Source organism: Rhinoderma darwinii, chromosome 7 (genome assembly GCF_050947455.1).
Source record: "Rhinoderma darwinii isolate aRhiDar2 chromosome 7, aRhiDar2.hap1, whole genome shotgun sequence".
Taxonomy (NCBI): Eukaryota; Metazoa; Chordata; class Amphibia; order Anura; family Rhinodermatidae; genus Rhinoderma; species Rhinoderma darwinii.
Genome location: NC_134693.1, coordinates 37,957,529 through 37,981,583, shown reverse-complemented (window position 1 = coordinate 37,981,583; position 24,055 = coordinate 37,957,529). Strand labels below are relative to the sequence as shown.

The window sequence follows — 24,055 nt, the reverse complement described above, 5'->3', positions numbered from 1 at the left end:
CCCTTTCATTGTTGCCACTCCTACATATGGAGAATCAGACCTTGTATAACCAAAGTAATAATTAAAATCCGGATGTTTTTTGAGGTGTGAACTGATTGAAAATGGCATCATTAACTGTGTACTGCAGCATATTAAATCATTAGTGTTATAAGCCAGTAAAATTAATCCTTTTATCTGTGTTCTTAATGAGTATAGATCCATCTTTTTAACACAAACACTGCCAACCAATGAATGTAATATGCATTGTGAAAATACCCGTAATGCGGCTCATGATAAGATTAAAGCCTTGTATTACATTATTTTATAGCATTACTCCTTACCTTATAATCACTGCCTACTATAATTACATAACACAGACTAATTTAGGATCAGGATGGATGCTGCTGACAGACACGTTTCTGTGTCGTAAAAGTCTGTGGAATAATAGAACATGTTCTTTAATAGGCATTTGTAGAAAGTCCCATCTGCAGTACACGAGTATACTGGGAGCGGGATGATACTCCACTACAAATATTCTTACTGGAACGCACAGGACAGCAGACACCCAGGCACAATGACTGTAGTTATAAACATATTGGTCCTCAGTTCATCATTTGCTTGAGCCTTACACAACCCAGGTTATAACTGTGTACCTGTCTGATGAAGAGAAACGTTTAATTCAAGTTCAGGAAAATGTCCATCATTACAATTGATGCCACTGGACACAATACTGACCCCATAAAAAGCTATGGGGTCAGCATTGTCATGAATTTTCCTCCAGCATGGTGCATAAAAGAGACTGGAGGACCGATATATGTGAACAAGTCCTTGCACAAATGCTGACCTTGTCGTGACCATCAACCAGTCTGTTACTGCTGAAGGTGACTAAAGGTCCTATTAAACAGCCCGATATGGGCCAGGAAAACGAGGGCCGATTAACGAGACAGCTTATTGATCGGCGCTCATTTGCTCCTTTCAAAAGGAGCAAAGCTTGGTTATGTATGGGGACGAGTGATCGTTACTACGATCGTTTGTCCCCATACATTTCTATCATGTTGGCAGCACAGCTCCCTGTTTACATAGGGAGATGTGCTGCCGACAGCGATAATATTTATTGCTGCATAAACTAGCAGATCAGTTGATGAACGAGTGTTTGCTCGTTCATCGGATGATAGCTGTCATGTTTCCACAGTACAATGATCGGGAACGAGCTTTCATATGAACGCTCGCCTGCCTCATCATTGTCTCAAGTAAAAGGGCCTGAAGGCATTAGTAGAAAACAATGCTGCAAATACTGTAGCAGTTGGGGCTCAGTCTAGGGGCCCAGGGTGTGCTGGACCCCTTCTGGCCGAGCATATTTATAAAGCTTTCATTTTAATCAGAATTTAGATTATTTTCCATGGTGAAAATCATCCAATCCTTGCAGATATATTGCAACGTATGGCTCTTTAATGACTAGTGTCCCACTGGTATAAAGTATTAGAACACTTGACAAATTGGAGGCAAACTGATGCATGTATGGTTAGCTTTATTTTAGTAGAGGAAGATAATAAGCTGCCAGACACCCCTGGTGCCACTTATCTCCAGGACTGACAAGCAGACTGGTACAGACAGGTACAAATCCATCCTGTCCAATCCTGTTTGACAGCTTCATAGACATAAGATTGTCAGCAGAACTCAAATCTATGGCCGGCTTTGCTCTATTCTGCATAAGGACAGTCGGAATGCGGCAAAAGTTCTTGTCTGGAAGAGCCCATGGGAAAAAGAGATATTTGTTTGTTGAGGGGACAATAAAGCTGTGTTATGATAGTATGTGAGTGTAATTACCTGATATAACCTCCAGTTAATTATACTCCAGAGAGATGACATGTACGCTAGATTTCTGCTCCATGGTTTCTGCTTTTATACTCTCTTCCCTGAGCATATTATCCTTGGCCATTTAACTATAACTTGCCCGAAGCAGCTGATGAGACAGTAAACTTTTATGGTTTGGTTTATCCAGTACATAGATAAACTTCCTATTCCACTTTGATTAATATTATAAAGGGATTATAGTATTGTCCACTGCTGCAAAGCCACTGTTGTAGGCTGCCGTGTGATGCATCAGCAGATTCAACTCAACACACACCCCGGGCCCTTATTTTTGTACAATTCAGCAGCTACAGAATCAGAAATGGCCTCATGCCTGTTGTATGGTACTGAGTTTCAGAGCTGCTATAAACCCCTCAGAAAAGAAAGAATTTGTTTCAACACTGGCTCCATACAACATGGTGCTGGCATTTGAAATGCAAGCTGCTGGATTGTGTTTTAACTGTTTGGGCCAATATATATGAAAAGGATACCATGGCTAGTGGCTTGTCAGCAATTTTCACTGGAGTATTTCTACTCTGTCCAATCTAGTCTGTGTGGTGAACTGTTAGTCCTGTGGATGCAGAGAACAGTAGGCTGGAGATTTTAATGTTTACAAAAAAACGAGCTAGTGGCTTTAATAGCATAATGCCAGGGCGCAATCTCAATGCACTGGGCATCAGTTGCCCTCAAACCATAAACATACCGCAGATTAAGAAATGGAATATGTTAAAATAGGAATTGGAAAAGATTAAAGTATAGTAAATGTGAAATATATATATATATATATATATATAAAATATACATATACACAGTGCATATATATATATATATATATATATATATATATATATATATATATATATATATAATTGAGTAATTCATGTGAATATATGAAACTTTATAATATATCTCATCAACGGAAAGTGGCATTTTACTCACCTTCCAGCTGCCTGTAATTCTCCTTTCAGGCACTCTGTAAATTTTTATAAGTCTCCTTAGTTCCTAAAACAAAATCTATATAGTAGTAATACAGCAAGTAGAAAACACAGAGGAGGGGGATGCAGCTGCAGAGTTTCTCTTGCTCTGTGCCTGCGAGACAGCATGCTGTGAGAAGGGAGCACTACAACTCGACGGGCATGGAAACCGAAAAGAAACATGTTCAAAAGGTATGGGTAAGGTTGGACAAAAACCCTCAAAACGCAAGTTAGACACACCATTTTTGGCTGTGCTACATCTAATATAATCATAAGGAGTGATTGTGATTTTTTTGCAACGATACACTTTCAGCTTATAAAATTAATTATTTATGTAAATGGTTCTGGAGGTTCTCAAAGCTGGATATATGTGAGATGAAGTATTGATGGTCATGGTTCTTCTTTGCCTGACATGGCTTTGTTCACACATCACAGTCAATTTGTGTTTTTTTGTAAAAATCGTGACAAAGCGAAAATTGACAGCCAAGTGTGGCCACAGCCTTACAAGTAATTAGAAAACAATGAATCTAACTTCATAAACTGGTTCCGGACCGCCCGGTTCCATGTCCTTAAAACCCGCGCCATAGTATATCTGCAGTGCAGGCTGTAACTGGCTGCCCGAGTGATCGGCAGCTAAATGTTGATGCCCGGCAGTCCGAGACTGCTTCTGTCTACTGTTTTCTTGTACACAGCTATCAATGAGAATAGAGAACAGATTAGAGGTAGCGACTGCTCACATGATCGCCGGGATTCCGTTAGTGGCAGTCTGCTGCTCGATCTAACTAGATCCAGCACAGTCCTATCAGTGACAATAGTCATTATAACAGGGCTGATTTCCCCTGTAACTGGGGCTGCACAGTGAAAAAAACATGGTATAAAAGGAAAATTTTTTTAAATAAAGTTCCCCAAAGGTCTTTTTTGAGCTTTGATTGACAGGACATAATAATAAAAAAAAATAACAGTAAAATAAGGTGCAAATAAACTAAATTATAAATACACATAAATTACCCACCCAAAAACAATGTTACCCACGCCAATCATTGTTGTAACGCTAGCCCTGACCCAATTACCCATAAAATAGACATGTAATATATCAAAATTTGCTGTAGACAATGACGATCACAAATAAAAGGTCTATTTTAAGTTAAAACTATATTATTACTAGAAAAAAATTAGCTAAAATGTGAAAAAGCATCTTTATTTTAACTATTATTTTCAAACTTGAAACCTAAAAATTCTAGAATAGCAAAAAGCATTTGTATAAAAATGATGAAAAAAGAAACCTGCATTGCCTACAGTAAAAATACATTGCAAAAATCACGTGGCTAGCCCAACAAGTAAAAATGTTATAGCCGTATAACTAACGCGTGCTAAAAATAGCTAAACAATGCTGGGTTTTCCCATCAGGGACATTTATGACATATCCGCAGGATATGTCATAAATGTCAGATAGATGCGGGTCCTCTGGGACCAGCACCTACCTCTGGGACAGGGCCCCCTAAACCCTGTTCTACCGCTCTGTGTTGCGGCTAAAGCTTGTGATTACCGACCATGAAGAAAACAGCGTAGCTCACTGTGCTACGCTGTTTCCGTATGTCCCATAAAACTGAATGGTAGTTAGGGAAACATAACGCTGCTTCCGTAACTGCCATTCACTACTATAGGAGTTACGGAAACAGCATAGCTCAGCGAGCTACGCTGTTTTCTTCATCATGGTTGGAAATCACACGCTTCAGCCGCAAAACAGAGCGATAGAACAGGGTATAAGCGGCCCAGTACTAGAGATAGGTGCTGGGACCTGCATCTATCTGACATTTATGACGTAGCCTGTGGATATCTCATAAATGTCCCTGATGGGAAAACCCCTTTAAGATTCAAAATAGCCAGGTCCTGAACCGGTTAATGTAATGATCTAATTCTTATATCTCTCTAATACCCCTAATATGTCATAAATTGAAACATATTATTTATGTTTTTTATTACTATAATTATAATACTAATAATCATAAAAACCTGCTGTGCGTAGAAACCTTTTAGCAAGTGAAACACAGTAATGCTTTCTAATTGTGCATGTTTGCTGACATGAGGGAATTTACTGTAATTTTTTTGCAGGACAACATCGCCCCCTGAAGTGAATTATGGGTATAACATTTTATCAATTTAACAGCATGAAGCTCTGTTCACCATTGCATTAAAATACCATATGTTATTTAAAAATATAAAATTTATTTTTTTACCTACGCTACCCGCGATATTGCAATCATTCCCCTAAAAAATATTGTATGTAAAAAAATAATTGGTAATTAACTGCTAGCAAATATGCAACACTTCTACAATCCATTACACTAAAATAACCGTAAAAAAAAAAATCTTTACTATAGTCCCAGAAATCATAGAAAACCACCCAATTCAGTTTTGTCATCTGTACACTTTTTAGGTTAGAGCACAGTATATATGGACAGCGATGTCAGGGAATTCCACAGAGTCCCAGAGCAGAACCTATACTAGCGCCCTGCCCGGGACTCAGGCTCTGGGGAAGCCCCAGACATCGTGTGTCCATTCATGGACAGCGTTGTCAAGGGATTCCACAGAGTCCCGGAGCAGAGCCTATGCTAGCGCTCTGCCCGGGACTCCGCTCTGGGGAAGACCCTGACAAAAACTGTCTGTAACGTCCATGGCCGCGGGCTGTCGGGTTTACTCACCCCCCCCCCCCCGACGCCCGCAGCCATGGATCCGTGAGCGCTGGTCCCTGTCTGCTTCCCAGGAGACGCCAGCGCTCACTTCCGCTCCGTCCTGCGGTGTCCCGTAGGGTGCGCGCGCTCGCTCGCGCACGGCCTCAAAGGGCCAGCGCGCGCACAAATTATTCGTCATCATCATCATCATCATCAACTGCCCTGATTTCCTGGTCTATAAGAAGGCCCCAGGCCTTCTGATCCTTGCCTGAGTGTTGTTAGTCTATCCCAGTCTGTCTCGCAAATGGTCCCTTAGTGTTTCCCGTTCCAGCTGTTACCCGTGCCCTGTTACCCATTCCTGTATTCCGTATTGTTCTAGTTCCTGTGCCTACCTGCGTTGGAGTAGTGTCTTCTGCCACGTCAAGTGTCTTCTGCCACGTCAAGTGTCGTCTGCCACGTCCAGTGTCTTCTGCCACATCAAGTGTCGTCTGCCACGTCCAGTGTCGTCTGCCACGTCCAGTGTCTTCTGCCACGTCCAGTGTCTTCTGCCACGTCCAGTGCCTTCTGCCACGTCCAGTGCCTTCTGCCACGTCCAGTGTCTTCTGCTTCATCGGATACTGCCCGCCACGTCTGGCGCGACCTGCCGCACCAGCCTCCATCCGTGCTGAAGCCACAGCCACCGTCCGGACTATTTCAGGTACCCAAGCGTTACTGTCTGCTATTGACTTTCGTATAGACTGTGACCTGGTCAGCTGCCTCCCCGCTACGGCGGAGCGGCCTAGTGGGTCCACATACCCTGTGTCCGTGACACTGTCCATATATGGACAGCGATGTCAGGGAATTCCACAGAGTCCCGGAGCAGAGCCAATACTAGCGCTCTTCCCGGGACTCCGCGCTGGGGAAGACCCTGACAAAACTGTCCATATATGGACAGCGGTGTCGGGGATTTCACAGAGCCCCGGAGCAGAGTCTATACTAGCGCAATGCTTGGGACTCCACTCTGGGGAAGACCCTGACATCGCGTGTCCATTCATGGACAGCGATGTTATGGATTTCACCGAGTACCGGAGCAGAGCCGATACTAGCGGCTCCGTGTCCTGCGGGCTGCAGATAACAGCCTCAGGGGCCGCGTGCTTGAGACCCCTGGTCTAGAGCATGGGTACACAGACAGCAGCCCAATTGCCGCATGTGTCCCACAATGCCATTCTGCGCAGTCCACTAGCAACCCCTCTGGCAACCTCATATTTGTGGACCCCTCTCTGTTCAGAAGAAAAGGATGAGGTAGAGAGGTGGCTACACATGAATGTGGATCTCTCCATTGTAGTTTATGGGAGTAGCTCCTATAAACTACAGTGGAGATAGCTGTACTTATGAGTTCCCACTTTGACGCTTCCTCTCTAGAGTGCCAAACAGCGGTGCAGGGGATCCCCATTCTTTCAGTAAGTGGTAGTCCTAGAAGTGGAACCCCAGCTATTAGACATTTATGGTATATACTGTCGCTATGTCTCAGGCCAGAACACCCGCCGATAAGTTGTATTGCGGCCCATGGGAGTGGTAGTCTGGGAGTCTGACAATGTGGCCCTTGAACCAAAAAAGGTTGTGGACCCCTGGTGTAGAGTAAACAGACTGTAAGGGTATGTCTACACTAGGCGTAGACACTGAGATTTTTACGCAACGGATTTAATTGCAGAAAATCTGCAGCGTAATACAGTAGCTAAGTAACGTTCATAAATTGACCTGTGGCGCTTTTTTTTTTTTTAAGATTCGCAGCATGTCAAATTATGCTTCGGAATCTCTGCTTTTCTGTTGTTGGTTTTCCCCACTGAATTCAATGGGGAGGTAAAACCCACAACAAATATCAGTGGTTTTGCAATTTCTGTGGCGAAAAAGCTGCGATTCCGCCGCAAAAATCGCAATTCAGAAAAAAAGAAGAAAAAAAGATTATACTTACCCAGATCTCTATGCTTCTCCCTCCAAGCCAGCCTCCTGAGATGACATTTAAATCACAAGCTGCAGCGGTTACATGGAATAAAACTTCATCCCAGCAGGTAGGGCTGCAGGACATTAGAGGGACGCGTCATCATGACTATGGGTAAGTATACAGGTTTTTTTGTTTGTTTTTTTAACATGCTGTTTTCCGCAGCGGACATTCTGCCCAAAAGGACTGTACAACAACTTGGTGCGGGTTTTCAGGTGGAATTCCCTGCGGGGTCCAGGGTGGATACGCTGCGTATGCAGCGTATCCGCCCTGTGTGAACTTGGCCTAATGGGGAAAACAATGTGACTTTTTGGCTCAAGCAGCTTATTATAAAATTGAGACTTACTTGTATACATTCAGCATCAGTACATGACAATTTTGAATATCTCTGATTGCTGTCAGTGAATCAGAGTCTGAAAACCTGTTCTGAGTGCTGTGCTGTTCACACAGTTAGGGTATGTTCACACGCATTGACCAAAAACATCTGAAAACACGGAGCTGTTTTCAGGCGAAAACAGCTCCTGATTTTCAGACGTTATTGTAGCAACTCGTGTTTTTCGCTGCGTATTTTACAGACGTTATTGGAGCTGTTTTTCAATGGAGTCAATGAAAAACGGCTCCAAAAACGTCCCAAGAAGTGACATGCACTTCTTTTTTGCGGGCGTCTTTCTAAAATTACACCTCGTGGGAACAGAACACCGTTAAACCCATTGCAAGCAATGCGCAGATGTTTGTAGGTGTAATGGAGCTGTTTTTTCAGGCGTAATTCGAAGCGTAAAACGCTTGAATTACGTCTGAAATCACTGAGTGTGAACATACCCTTACATTCATTACTCTGTAATAAAGCTCACTCTTGAAATAACCTCTGTACCTGTGTGAGCTGCACATTATCAGGACAGGTTTTCAGCCCAAGGCCTGATTCACACGAGCGCTGCGCATCAAACTGCAGTTTTTCACGTCCGAGGTGCATCCGTGCTCAGCGCTGCGGGATGCGATGTCACGCATCCACCATAGTTGAGAGTCTATGGAGGGATGCGTGATGCGTCAAAAGAACGGACATGTCCTATTTTCGCACGGACCCTTCACACGATCTGTTGAAACAATGGCTGTGTGAACGGCCACATTGAATTACATAGGTCCGTGGGACCGCCGCTGTTTCAACGGCCGTCCCACGGACGTTTAACACGTTCATGTGAATCAGGCCTAAATGTTAACAAGTCAACGTGGGTTGACTCGGGGTCGGCCACAGCTTTTATTATTCATTTCATCTTCCAACTTTTAAACAGGATTGGTATAACCGATGTTGGATAACCCGGATGCCGGCTACTAACAGAAGTGGGCATGTAGGTATAGACCTCCTTTACAAAACGCCAGCTGTGACAATCAATATACAAACAACAAACAAATACAAGCACATCGGAAAAGTGTAAAATTCTTGTAACATCATCTCTATTATTATGTGTTGTTTTTTTGGCTTTCTTTTAACCCCTTCCCTCTTTAGCCACTTTTCAAATCTGACATGTGTCACTTTATGTGGTAATAACTCCGGAATGCTTTCACCTATCCAAGCGATTCTGAGATTGTTTTCTCGTGACACATTGGACTTTATGTTACTGGCAAAATTTGCTCGATATGTTCAGTATTTAATTGTGAAAAACACCAAAATTTAGCGAAAAATTGCAAAAATTAGCATTTTTCTCAATTTAAATGTATCTGCTTGTAAGACAGGCAGTTATACCACCCAAAATTGTTTCTAATTAACATCACCCATATGTCTACTTTAGATTGGCATCGTTTTTTGAACATCCTTTTATTTTTCTATGACCTCACAAGGCTTAGAACTTTAGCAGCAATTTCTCACATTTTCAAGAAAATTTCAAAAGGCCATTTTTACAGGGGCCAGTTCAGTTGTGAAGTGGCTTTGAGGGCCTTATATATTAGAAACCCCCAAAAAGTCACCCCATTTTAAAAACTTCACCCCTCAAAGTATTCAAAACAGCATTTAGAAAATGTCTTAACCCTTTACACATGTCACAGGAATTAAAGCAATGTAGAGGTGAATTTTAAAAATTTCATATTTTTTTGCAGAAATAAATTTTTAGTACAATTTTTTTTATAACACAGAAGGTTTTACCAGAGAAATGCAACTCAATATTTGTTGCCCAGTTTCTGCAGTTTTAGGAAATATCCCACATGTGGCCGTAGCGTGCTACTGGACTGAAGCACCGGCCTCAGAAGCAAAGGAGCACCTAGTGGATTTTGGGGCCTTATTTTTGTTAGAATATATTTTAGGCACCATGTCAGGTTTGAAGGGCTCTTGCGGTGCCAAAACAGTCAAAATCCCCCAAAAGTGACCCCATCTGGGAAACTACACACCTCAAGGAAATTATCTAGGGGTACAGTGAGCATTTTGACCGCACAGCTTTTTTACAGAAATTATTAGAAGTAGGCCGTGAAAATTAAAATCAACATTTCTTCAAAGAAAATGTAGGTTTAGCGATTTTTTTTCTCATTTTCACAAAGACAAAAGGAGAAAAAGCACCGTAAAATTTGTAAAGCAATTTCTCCCGAGTAAAACAATACCCCACATGTGGTAATAACCGGTTGTTTGGAGACACGGCGAGGCTGAGAAGGGAAAGAGCGCTATTTGGCTTTTGGAGTTCACATTTAGCAGGAATGGTTTGCGGAGGCCATGTCACATTTACAAAGCCCCTGAGGGGACAAAACAGTGGAAACCCCCCACAAGTGACCCCATTTCGGAAACTACGCCCATTGAGGAAATTATCTAGGGGTATAGTGAGCGTTTTGACCCAACAGGTTTTTTGCATAAATTATTGGAAATAGGCCCTGAAAATGACAATCTAAATTTTTTCAAAGAAAATGTAGGTTTAGCTAATTTTTTCTCATTTCCACAAAGACTGAAGGAGAAAAAGCACCGTAAAATTTGTAAACCAATCTCTCCCGAGTAAAACAATGCCCCACATGTGGTAATAAACGGTTGTTTGGAGACACGGCAGGGCTGAGAAGGGAAAGAGCGCTATTTGGCTTTTGGAGCTCAAGTTTAGCAGGAATGGTTTGCGGAGGCCAGGTCACATTTACGAAGTCCCTGAGGAGACAAAACAGTGGAAACCCCCCACAAGTGACCCCATTTTGGAGACTACACCCATTGAGGAAATTATCTAGGGGTATAGTGAGCTCTTTGACCCCACAGGTTTTTTGCAGAAATTATTGGAAGTAGGCCCTGAAAATAAAAATCAACATTTTTTCAAAGAAAATGTAGGTTTAGCTTATTTTTACTCATTTCCACAAGGACTGAAGGAGAAAAAGCACCACAAAATTTGTAAAGCAATTTTTCCCGAGTAAAACAATACCCCACATGTGGTAATAAACGGCTGTTTGGAGACACGGCTTGGCTTAGAAGGGAAAGAGCGCTATTTGGCTTTTGGAGATCACATTGAACAGGAATGGTTTGCGGCGGCCATGTCACATTTGCAAAGCCCCTGAGGGGAAAAAACAATGAAAACGCCCAAAAAGTGACACCATTTAGGAAACTACACCTCTTGAGGAATTCATCTAGGGGCGTAGTGAGCATTTTGACCCCACAGATGTTTCATAGAATTTATTAGAATTGGGCAGTGAAAATAAAAACAATACTTTTTCTTCAATAAGACATAGCTTTAGCGCAAATTTTTTCATTTTCGCAACAAATAAAGGAAAAAAAGAACCCAACATTTGTAAAGCAATTTCTACCGAGTACGGCAATACCCCATATGTGGTCATAAACTGCTGTTTGGGCACACGGCAGGGCTCAGAAGGGAAGGACCGCCATTTGGAGTGCAGATGTTGCTGGATTGGTTTTTGGGCGCCTGTGGGCCCAAAACAGTGGAAACCCCCCAGAAGTGACCCCATTTTGGAAACTACACCCCTCAATGCTTTTACCTACGGGTGTAGTGAGCATGTTAACCCTGCAGGTGTTTTGTAGAAATTAGTGTGAACTTGATGTTGCAGAGTGAAAATTGGATTTTTTCCACAGATATGTGGACAATATGTGGTGCCCGGCTTGTGCCACCATAACAAGACAGCTCTCTAATTATTATGCTAGGTTTCCTGGTTTTAGAAACACCCTACATGTGGCCCTAATCTCTTGCCTGGACATTCAACCAGGCTCAGGAGTGAAGGGGTACCATGTAAAATTGAGGCCTAATTTGGCGATTTACAAAGTATTGGTTCACAACTGCAGAGGCTCAGATGTGAAATAATAAAAATAAACCCCTGGGAAGTGACCCCATTATGGAACTGCACCCCTCAAGGCATTTTTAAGGGGTGTAGTGAGCATTTTCACCCCACAGATCTTTTCCATAAATGAATGCGCTGTGGATGGTGCAAATTAAAAATTTATATTTTTCCTTAGATATGCCATTCAGTAGCAAATATGTCGTGCCCAGCTTATGCCACTGGAGACACACACCCCAAAAATTGCTAAAAGGGTTCTCCCGGGTATGACGATGCCATATATGTGGAAGGAAACTGCTGTTTGGGGACGCTATAGGGTTCAGATGGGAGGAAATGCCATTTGGCTTTTGGAGTGTGGATTTTGCTTGGTAGTAGTTTTGTTTGGAGTCTTACTGGTGTTTCCGTTTATAATGTAGGGCATATGTAAGCCGGGCGGAGTATATAAGGGGCATAGTCAGGTGGTATAATAACGGGGTAAAAAAAAACTAGGGCTTGTTTTTTGCGGGACGAGCTATAGTTTTTATAGGTACCATTTTTGGATACGTGCGACTTTTTGATCACTTTTTATTGTAATATTTGTAGGGCAAAGTGACCAAAAAACAGAAACTCTGGTAAAGTTTTTTACGTTTTTTTTTTACGCTGTTCACCGCGTGCAATAAATAATATAATATTTTGATACCTCCGGTCGTTACGGTCGTGGCGATACCAAATACATATGGTTTATTATTATTTTTCAATAATAAAGGACTTGATAAGAGTAAAAGGGGGATTGTGTTTTATTTGATTACTTGAAACTTTTACTGTTTTCAAACTTTTATTTTGTGCACTTTTTTTTACACTTTTTTATACTTTTTTTACACTTTTTCTCAAGTCCCACTAGGGGACTTGAAGTTCCAACGGTCAGATTTTTTTTTTTCTAATACATTGCACTACCTATGTAGTGCAATGTATTAGATCTGTCAGTCATTCACTGACAGCAAGCCGATTAGGCTTCGCCTCCCGGCGGGGCCTAAATCGGCTTCCGTAATGGCAGAGCAGGAGACCATTGTGTCTCCTGTTGCCATAACAGCAGTCGCCAGTCCCGATTGCCTGTCAGGGCTGGCGATCTGCTAGTAACCGCTACGATGCAGCAATCGCTTTCGATTGCTGCATCGAAGGGGTTAATGGCAGGGATCGGAGCTAGCTCCGGTTCCTGCCGTTACAGGTGGATGTCAGCTGTACAGTACAGCTGACTTCCACCGCTGATGACGCCGGATCAGCTCCTGACCCGGCGCCATCTTGCCGACAGCTACGGAAGCCGATCAGGCTCCGCCGCCGGGCGGATCTTGACCGGCTTCGGTGCTAGGCAGACCGGGAGGCCAGTATTAGGCCTCCGGTTGCCATTGCAGCCACCGGAACCCCGGCAATTTCATTACTGGGGTTCCGATGAGCTGCAAACACCTTAAGTGCAGCGATCGCGTTTGAGCGCTGCACTTAAGGGGTTAATGGCGGGGATCGAAGCTAATTTCGGTCCCCGCCGTTACAGCCGGATGTCAGCTGTAAGATACAGCTGAGATCCGGTGATGATGGGACCGGCTCAGCTTCTGAGCCGGTCCCAAACATTTGGCGTACATGTACGGCAAGATGCGGGAAGTCAGTACTTTCCATGACGTACATGTACGGCAAATGTCGGGAAGGGGTTAAAAAGAAAAGTAGAATAACACTTGTATGAAACAACCCATACAAAAAGGGCTGGGTGGGAAGGACAGATTACCGCCAAAAGAGCAAGAAATAGCAGGAAGCTCCGGTTTTATGCCCCATAGGCGTCACTGCATGACCCCCCTTTGATACCCCCAGCCAATAGCTTTGCAGCTTAACCCCATCAGGACTGAGCCTGTTTTGGCCCTGTGGACGCAGCCAATTTTTTCAAATCTGACATGCAATCGATTCTGAGATTGTTTTCTCGTGACATATTGTACTTTATCTTAGTGGAAAAATTTGATCAATAAAACCAGTATTTGTTTGTGAAAAACACCAAACTTTAGAGAAAATTTGCAAAAATTTGCATTTTTCTAAATTTAAATGTATCTGCTTGTAAAACAGATGGTAATACCACACAAAATAGTTACTAGTTAACATCCCCCATATGTCTACTTTAGATTGCCATCATTTTTTGAACATCCTTTTATTTTTCTAGGACGTTACACGGCTTAGAACTTTAGCAGCAATTTCTCAAATTTCCAAAACCTATTTTTATAGGTACCAGTTCAGTTCTGAAGTGGCTTTGAGTGCCTTATATATTAGAAACCCACATAAGTCACCCGATTTTAAAAACTGCACCCCTCAAAGTTTTCAAAACAGCATTTAGAAAGTTTCTTAACCCTTTAGGTGTTTCACAGGAATAAAAGCAAAGTGGAGGGGAAATGTACAAATTTATGTATTTTGTCGCAAAATCCATTTTAATCCATTTTTTCTGTAACACAAAAGGTTTTACCAGAGAAACGCAACTCAATATTTATTGCCCAGATTCTGCAGTTTTTAGAAATATCCCACATGTGGCCCTAGTGTGCTACTGGACTGATACACAGGCCTCAGAAGCAAAGGAGCACCTACAGAATTTTGAGGCCTCCTTTTTATTAGAATATATTTTAGGCACCATGTCAGGTTTGAAGAGGTCTTGTAGTGCCAAAACAGTGGAAGCACACCCAAAAAGACACCATTTGGCAAACTACACCACTCAAGGAATGCATCAAGGGTTATAGTGAGCATTTTAACCCCACAGGTTTTTTGCTGAATTTTGTGGAATTAGTCCGTAAAAATGAAAATCGACATTTTTTCCAATAAAACTTAGAAATTATAAATTTATAAATGGCTGTTTGGACACACAGCAGAGCTCAGAAGGGAAGGAGCGCTATTTGGCTTTTGGAGCTCAAGTTTGCTGGATTGGTTTTTGGGTGTCATGTCGCATTTGCAAAGCCCCTGAGGGACCAAAACAGTGGACACCCCCCTGAAGTGACCCCATTTTGGAAACTACAGCCCTAAAAATAATTTGTCTAGGGGTATAGTGAGCATTTTGATCCCATGGGTTTTTTTCTGAATTCAGTGTAATTAGGCCGTCAAAACGTATATTGCTTTTTTTTCAGCGTTCACCGTGCGCTATAAATGACATATTTAATTTATTCTGCGGGTCGATGCGATAACAGCGATACCATATGTATATAGGTTTTTTAGGTTTTACAGAGTTTGCACGGTTTTAAAAAAATTATTTCGTTTTTGTGTCGCCATATTCTAAGAGCCACAACATTTTTATTTTTCCATCAAGAAAGACGAGTGAGGGCTTTGTTTTTTGCGGAACAACTGTAGTTTTTATTGGTACCATTTTTGGGTACATGCGACTTTTTGATCCCTATTTATGCAATTTTTTGGGAGCTGAAGTGACTAAAAATAGCGATTCCGGTATTGTTTTTTTATTATTTTTTTATGGCGGTCACCGTGCGGGATGAATTTCATAATATTTTTATAGTTCAGGCCGTTACGGACGTGGCGATACCAATTATACATAGTTCATTTTTTTCTAATGATAAAGGACTTTATAAGGCAAAAAGGGCGATTTTTAAATTTTATTATTTTGAAATGTAACTTTTTTACTTTTGTACATTTTTGTGTAACTTTTTTAAACTTTTTTTTTTAGTCCCTCTAGGGACTTAAAGATCCAACTGTTGGATCGTTGTTATAATACCCTGCAATACTTATGTATTGCAGGGTATTATGCCTGTCAGTTTCACACTGAGGCCTCATGCACACAAACGTATTTTTTTCCTCCTGTAAATACTGGCGTAAATACGGGTCCTTGGTCACACGTATTCGACCCGTATTGCACCAGTATTTACGGACCCGTGCCCGTAAATACGGGTCCGGCGTCACCAGTATTCCACCCCTATTTACGGGCACGTTTTCTCTGCAAAATTGCACTGCACTAATCGGCAGCCCCTTCTCTCTATCAGTGCAGGATAGAGAGAAGGGGCAGCCCTTTCCGAGGTAAAAGTAAAAGAAATTCATACTTACCCGGCCGTTGTCTTGGTGACGAGTCCCTCTCTTGACATCCAGTCCGAACTCCCTGGATGACGCGGCAGTCCATGTGACCGCTGCAGCCTGTGATTGGCCTGTGATTGGCTGCAGCGGTCACATGGGCTGAAACGTCATCCCGGGAGGCCGGACTGAAGGAAGAAGCAGGGAATTCTGGGTAAGTATGAACTTCTTTTTTTTTTTACAGGTTGATCTATATTGTGATCGGAAGTCACTGTCCAGGGTGCTGAAAGAGTTACTGCCGATCGTTTAACTCTTTTAGCACCCTGGACAGTGACTATATACTGACGTCGCCTAGCAACGCTCCCGTAATTATAGGAGCCCCATAGACTTCTATGGGCCTGCCCGTGCCGTACGGCCTAAAATAGGACATGTTCTATATTTTTCAACAGCACGGGCACCTTCCCGTAAGCATACGGGGAGGTACCCGTGGCCAATAGAAGTCTATGGGCCCGTAATTACGGGCTGTAATTACGAACCGATGTTTTCCCCCAGTGGTAAGGCTGCTAGTAGCAGCCTGTACTGGGAGATGCCGGGCTGCGGGGAGTGCTTGTGCGCTCCGTTAGGAACACACGTAGATTAACGGGCTGCAGACACAAGGACCAGTATTGCAGCCCGTTAATCTACGTGGGGTGGTCGGGAAGGGGATAAGGCAGATGCCATTGGCTATTTACTGTGAGGCTCTTAGGGTATGTTCACACTTACACGTCCGATACACCTGAAATTACGGAGCTGTTTTCAGGCGAAAACAGCTCCTGAATTTCAGCCGTAATGGCATGTGCAGGCGTTTTTCGCAGCGTCCATTACGGACGCAATAGCTGTTTTTCTATGGAGTCAATGGAAACGGCTCCAATTCCGCCCCAAGAAGTGACAGGCACTTCTTTGACGCGGGCGTCTTTTTTACGCGCCGACTTTTGACAGCGGCGCGTAAAAAAAATGCCGTCTGCACAGAACATCGTAAAACCCATTCAAATGAATGGGCAGATGTTTGCTGACGCTTTCAAGCCGTATTTTCGGCCGTAATTCCAGGCGTAAAACGCCAGAATTACGTCCGTAAATAATGCGTGTGAACATACCCTAACAAACAATCCTTTGCCGAGCCCTAATAAATTTAACTCTAAAGCTGCCACAGGCCCAGCAGCTATACGCATGTGGGCCTACAATGAATGTTTCTTTTTAACCCTTTAGTGACAGCCTAATTAACCAAGCGATTTTGTTTCCATTTTTTCAATGTCATATTACAAAAGCCATAACTTTTATATTTTTTCTTAGACATAGCCATAGGAGGGTTTGTTTTTTGCGGGACAGGTTGTATTTTTTTTTAATGGCACACTATTGGGGTAAATATCATTTATTGAATAACTTTTATTCCCTTTTTTTTGAAGGGTTAGTTACCATGCACATGAACGTGCTTTTGCGGCCGCAATTCCCCCGAAAATCCACGGGAGAATTGCGGCCACATTCATTTCTATGGAGCCAGGCACACGACCGTGGTTTCCATGGTCCGTGCATGGCCCAGGAGCCTGAACTGCAGAAAGAACGGGCATGTCTTATTACGGCCGTGTTCTGCGGTCCAGGCTCATAGAAAATAATGGACGTGACCATGTGCGCGGCCCGCGATTTGCGGGCGGCTCGCGGGTGACACTCCGTGGCCGGCCGACCCGAAAATCACGGCTGTGCACATGTCTACGGTCGTGTGCATGAGGTCTTAATGGAAAATAAACCCCAGAAATTCCACCAATCTTTTTTTGCGTCCTAAATTTACTGTTTACCGTCTGGTATAAATAACATAATAACTCGGGTTGTTACAATAGCAAATTGATATAGTTTTTTAATGTTTTAATAATTTTGCTACGTTAAAAAAAAGTGTGCGGCTGTACACGGAAGCTGTACGGCTTTACTGTATTATTAAAGGAGCCATACAGGTTGTGTGCACAGGGCATTAGCCCTAATGGAGAGTGACCAGGCATGCGTAGCCACCTCTTTACTGAGAACAGAGGTTTTGTTGAGTACCCGGGGAGATTTGGAAAGGGGAACATCTGTAGCATTTATGGGGTTACATGAGTCGCTTATGTGGGTATCTGTGGAACTTATGTGGTTATCTGTTGCATTTATGGGGTATCTGTTCCATTTAAGGGGTATCTGTGGCACTTATATGGGTATTGGTGGTACTTATGGAGTATCTGTGGCACTTATTGGAGCATGTGACACTTATGGGAGCATGTGGCACTGTTGGGGTATCTGTGGCACTTACGTCGTTGTATGTGGCACTTATGGAGTATCTACAGCCACAGTAAATCCAATGTCCGGGTGTCATGTAGGTATCACACTGCAGCTTCCATATCTCCGTAAAGCAGATTTTAAATTTCTAGTACCTCCATAGCAGAGGTATCCAACAACTAGCTCTCTACTACAACTCCCATCCAGCCCTGACAGCATGCTGGAATATGTAGTTCCACAAGAGAAGGCCTGGCACAGGTTGCAGAGCGCTGCTCTATATTAGGAGACACTGCATGTTGTTGTACTATAAATGACAGGCCGAGAAGAATTCACAATACACAACAATGTATAGGCCGCAGTGCCCGGCCTGAACGATGGCGGCGCCACGCTGTTACCATGGTGATGACACGGTGGGCGAGACGGGGGCGGAGCCTAGCGACGTTCCCGGCATGCTGCAGCTCCTCGGCCGGCAGCCCCTCCTCCTCCTCTCCTGACAGCGACCATGGCGCCGGTGTACAGCAAGTACCTGACTGTCCGCAACTCCTCGGCGGCCGGGGCGGCGCTCGTCCTGCTGTACCTGCTCAACAAGCGGAGGGGAGCGAGCGGGTGAGAGCACCGGGGAAGGGGAGGTGTGAGAGGAGGTGCAGGGTGACTGACAGCCAGGGGCACAAAGCCGGCTCAGGCCGAACAGTGTGTTTTGCCTGTGTCATTGAGACACCTGAGACCCATGCTGCTCCTCCGCGGCTGCATATATATATATATATATATATATATATATATGGTTCTCCTGCACCATCTCTGATCTATAGTGTATAAATGTAGTACTCCCTATACTTGAACCCCCCCCCCCCTGCAGTAAATATACGTCCTTTTTGTTCTCATCTGTTGTCTACTTGTTTGTACTTTTCAGCTGCTTTAGTTATATTTGTTTCTCATAAATCCTGTAGTAATCAATATGGCTGCCATGACAGTTCATCCAGCTTTCCTAGTATCCGGAACGGCAAATCAGTCTATATCTGCAGCGATATCGTAGTGGGTGATAGAGCGCTCCATAACTGAGATGTCTAATAACCGAGCTGATGGTGGACGTATATATTAATTGTCACCCAGCTTTCCAAGAAACAGATGCAACTCGTAAAAGGAGTAGAATTTGTAAAGACTTGACAGAAGAGGATGACTTGGAGGCTGGGTTCACATGGTGCGTTTTTGTTGTGTTTTCTTGTTTTGGTTGAACTTCCATTGAGACATGGGATTGTATTTACCAAAACAAAGCAGGAAAAAAACAAACAAACAAACCGCACCATGTGATCCTAGCCTAACTGTAATTAGGTGTTGGTAAAGTGGCACAGGGTATACAGGGTGGTTGCCAGTTGAGGACTGGGGACATCTGCATAGTGTAGGGCCATTTACAGGGAGGGCCGGCCGCCTCTGACTTTACAATGAGGCCCTTCCTCCCCTGGTTCGATGAGTCGTGAATAATTCATCATTGTGACCTTTGTATCTTTTAGCCTCCTGTATCCAATAATCTTGCATCGTGTACGGTGTCCTACTTATCTTTGTGCGCCTTAGAGAAGTTTTCCGGTTTAATGTTAATAAAACATCGTCATTGTATAATAGAGTAATGCAACTCTCTATTATACTTTTGTCCTTCAATTTCTAACTATTTTTAAAAATGTGTGCTTCCTGTCAGTGAATGGAATGGCATCCCGACTAGGCACCTCTCACTTTTGTTGGGATTGCTATCAGTATCCATGTGAGTAGAATGTATCCATGTGCAATGCAGGCAGATTAGCTCCGAGTATTTCCTAGACTGGATACATTTGTAACAAACTTTCAACAGTCCATAGTGTATAGGTTTTTAAAATCTGGATGTGGACAAGTAGGTTCCCATTCATTGATGGCAAGCAGAGCTTGACAATGGTGTGGAATTTCATCACAAATTGTTTTGTACAATTACTAAGCTTTATTTACATAAAACCGGAAAACCTTTTATGAAACCGCTTCTACATCCTCCGGACAACCTAAAGGGGCTGTTCTAGATTTAGAAAGTTAGTTATTTTTTTGTATAAATAAAAGTTAGACAATTTTCCAATACACTTTCTGCATTAATTCCTCATGGTTTTCAAGATCTCTGCTTGTTGTTATTCTGTAAGAATCTTCATTGTTTACTTCCAACTAATAAAATCCTGTCCACGGTCATGTGATGGACACACAGGTGCTGGGATCATTAGAAGACACAGCTCTGATACACTTACTATAACTGTAACGATCCGTGCACCTGTTTTTCTATCACATGACCAGGACAGAATTTTATCCACTGGAAGTAAACAATGAATGTTTCTACCGAATAAAGACAAGCAGAAATCTTGAAAACTGTGTGGAATTAATGCAGAAAGGATATTGGAAAATTGTATAACCTTTAATTATGCAAAAAACAACATTCATTTGCTGGAACCGGACAACGTTTGTAATTGTCCTTCTGTAGCGTGTGTTAAGATGGCCCCACTTGACCCCATGTACCCCGATTCTCATGGAGACGTCTAGTCGTGTAGAACATATTTATGATGTAGTTTCATTTATTTGTGAGTTTATAATTAATTACAATAATTGCTACGATGGCTCAGAACCGAATGGATCATAATATTATTTCATGGAAACAGTCCACTAAGGCCCTCGACTCTATGGCTGCTCAACTAGATGTATACGATTGTGAAAATCCGTGATTTCCACCTGTTCAGTGTATGTTTGTGCGCGATTCTTCTCTATTGCTGATATTAGACGTAAAATATTTGCTTTTTGGACGATGTGTATTTCATGTATATGGCCTGAATGTGTTGCCCTGCGACTATGGCACAGTGGTGACCGATATTGTCATCCTCCAATATGCAAAGGGGCTGGTATAACGACACGCAAATGTTGTCAGTTAAACACTATATATATATATATATATATATATATATATATATATATATATTTTGTGTTTACAGGTCTCGTTCAATTTGCATAATTTGCTACGATTTTCCGAGTGACGCGGTATAAATGATACATTGCTCATGATGTGTGACCAGCCGCAAGTTCCCAAACAAGCCCATATGTTTTCATGGTAACAGACCCTAAACATACCAAGTCGTCTGATCCTGCAGACCTATTGCCTTCCTTTGGTCCCCTACGTCTTGCTGACCTACCGAGTATATGTTAGTACGAAACGACAAAGGTGCCGAACGACACTCTGTACTTCCGGCACTGACTGGACGGTAGTTCTGTGCCCAACATAAAATAAAATGTTGACTGGTCTAAAAATAAAAATACTTCCTTACAAATGTGTATTAAAGTGCCCTGCCTGGACACCTGTATGTGAAATAGCTGCACCTACCTCCATATTGCAGTCTATGTGCATGTACTGAACATGTCTATACAAGCAATATATAGATTGTGGTATGGCAATGTGTGTGTGAACAATGCACAGCATCTCAACACCGTACCAAAGATCTCACTACGGGGGCCACATATACAGCTCTGTTCACACTTCCCTTCTTTTCTGTCAAGCTTTAGTTGCTTTTTGACGGTCAAAATAACTTGGCATGCTGCAGTATTGTATCCAGCAAAAAAAAAAAAATCCTATTACCTGACGGAAAAATGACTGATCCATTATAAGTCAAAGGAGAAAAGACAGATCTGTCATAACCGATCACAGCGGATCCTACGTATTCGACACGGCTCCTGTAAAAACAGAAAGCATGACGTAAGTGTGAACAGACCCTAAATAGAGACTTGCTTAACATGAGGCGCTCCTTTTTATGATCACAACTGATTCTGAGTGGACAGAACCCTTAGGCTATGTTCACGCATTCAAGACTTGACCTGGGCAAATCTGACGTGGATTTTTAAAAGAATCCTCGCCAGATATCGTGGATGTGCCAGCGGATCCGCATGAGGATTAGCCCTATTGTAGTCCAGTGGGGATAATCTGCAGCTTTTCCATGCATAATCTGCGCAAATAATGAGCAGATTTTAATATTCGCAGTGTGGCCGTTATTTCACAGGGGTCTTTTCTGTTGCATGTGAATCGGGTAGAAAATAACCTATTCACTTGCAATGGATGCAGAATGTCAGTGGATTTGATGAGGATTTCAGTGTGTGGTCCGTGAACATACCATTAAGGGCTTATTCAGACAAGCGTTGTTCATGAACTGACAGCTCACGGACATTAAGATCAATGGGCCAACTTTTTCCGCACATACCATTGGTCCATGCTGAAAAAGTCCCAGCATGCACTTCTTTGGTCTCACTCTCGCACTATACTCACCCATTCCAATCAATGGGTCAGTGAAAAAAAATCAGGCAGCACCCAGAAGCCATCCGAATGCGGTCTGTTTTTCTTGGATGGGTTGCTAAGATATGCTGAAAAGAAACCAGGACCGAACCTAAAAAGTGGACAAACGGAACGCATTTAGGGACCATACTGTTACCACTCGGATGGAAAATGATCAGTTTTTTCCTGATGAAACAGATGAGTTTTCCAACGTTCACCTGAAAAGGGCCAAAGTGTCATCTACCAACAACCATGAGGAACTGTCACTGTCAACACACTTCCAATCCTGTGCGTGTGACGTCACTAATACATTGTAACGCAGGAACTATGTGCTAACATTTCAGTTGACTTGAGGAAACCTGAAGTTATAAATGCAGGCTGTCGGGTGATAAATTGGGTCATCTTTTAACCCCTCAATGACCAGATACATTTTTCTGTTTTTGCCTCTCTGCATTTCAGCAACCTTAACTTTTTTTTATTTTTTCATTGACGTGGCTGTATGAGGCCTTGTTTTATTCGGGAGAATTTGTATTTTTCATGTTTCACACTAAATAACCTGTTTAATTCTTCAGATTATTACGGTCGTGTAGATAACGAATATGTGTAGGTTTTTTGTTTTTATGTAATGTAGGGGCAATAGAATATATTTTATGCAAAATAATGGCAGTTTTTTGGGGGACTTTTTTATATCTTTTTGTTACTTTTTTTAATCCCATTAAGGGATAACTTTATTTATAAATTATTTTTTTATTTTTTACTTACAATGTGTTAGCATACTCCTGTATGCTAATACATTACACTCTGTCACTATGACACAGGCTGCTGTTAGGGCAGTACATAGGGTGCCCTAACAGCAGGCAAATTGAACAGACAGTCCTGGGGTCCTTTCCGGGTTTCCGATAACTAGATGAAAGAGGGGAGTTTTCTTTGATCATGTCACGGACTGTGGCGATCAAAGAGTTAAACAGCTGGGGTTGGAATGTTTTGCGATCCCAGTTGTATTTAGCAGGCTGCTCTGAGATCAGGAGCTGTAAGTTACAGCTCCTGCTTAGAGGATGAGCGCTCACACGAGCGCTCGTCAGCCTCTTCTACCACGACGCCAAAAGACATCGCTGTAGACAAGCACCTGCCGTCAAGACGGGGGGCAGTCGTTAAGGGTTAAAGGGGACCTGATACCATACATAAATATAAGCTGGCGTACAGGTTTCTTAAGCATTACTAATTGTATCTCTCTATTTTTTTATAGTGTTAGGGTGAGGCAAAGCCTTGACAAAATCTAACAGAACACATTAAAGTCAATTGGTTCGGTCGGGTGCCACTGGTGTCCGTTGTTTCCCTTTTTTTGTTGTTCTGCTCCTATGGTGGAGAGAACAGAAAATCCAACGCGAGTATGAACAGAGCCTAAAGGTCCTTTTAGACAGTCTGATATTGGCCGTGAAAATAATCGGCGATGCAGCACAATGATCGGTGCTGGATTGCTCTGTCACAAGGAGCAATGATCAGTAATGTATGGGGTCGAATGATCGTTACTACAATCGTTTGTCCCTATGCATTTGCGTCATGTCAGCAGCACATCTCGGGGAGATGTGCTGCCCACTAGCGACTTTTATTGGCCACATAAAAGATCAGATCAGCCGATGATCGTTGCCCTGTGCCCTTATGAACGCTCATTTGCCTGATCATTGGCCCATAAAAAAGGGCCTCAAGGCTCATTAGAAAAGTTAGATAATTTCTTGGTAGGAAATTAATTCTGATTCCGCTTTTGAATTCT

At 42.7% G+C, this 24,055-nt stretch overlaps 1 protein-coding gene and 1 long non-coding RNA gene across 2 annotated transcripts in view; one reads left to right on the top strand and one right to left on the bottom strand.

Moving 5' to 3' along the window:
- Nucleotides 1–223: 223 nt before the first annotated feature.
- On the bottom strand, nt 224–18,344 carry LOC142657801 (uncharacterized). The gene is made up of 3 exons (XR_012849981.1): nt 18,007–18,344; nt 2,322–2,401; nt 224–636 (listed from the first exon to the last, which is right to left on the bottom strand). It is a non-coding gene; the product is annotated as an uncharacterized LOC142657801 (long non-coding RNA).
- Nucleotides 18,345–18,425: 81 nt separating this feature from the next.
- ABCD3 (ATP binding cassette subfamily D member 3) overlaps nt 18,426–24,055 on the top strand; it is a 44,631-nt gene continuing 39,001 nt past the window's right edge. The window contains exon 1 of the mRNA XM_075833183.1: nt 18,426–18,578. Within this exon, the coding sequence (XP_075689298.1) occupies nt 18,475–18,578 (104 nt within the window). The 5' untranslated portion in view covers nt 18,426–18,474. The remainder of the gene's footprint in view (nt 18,579–24,055) is intronic.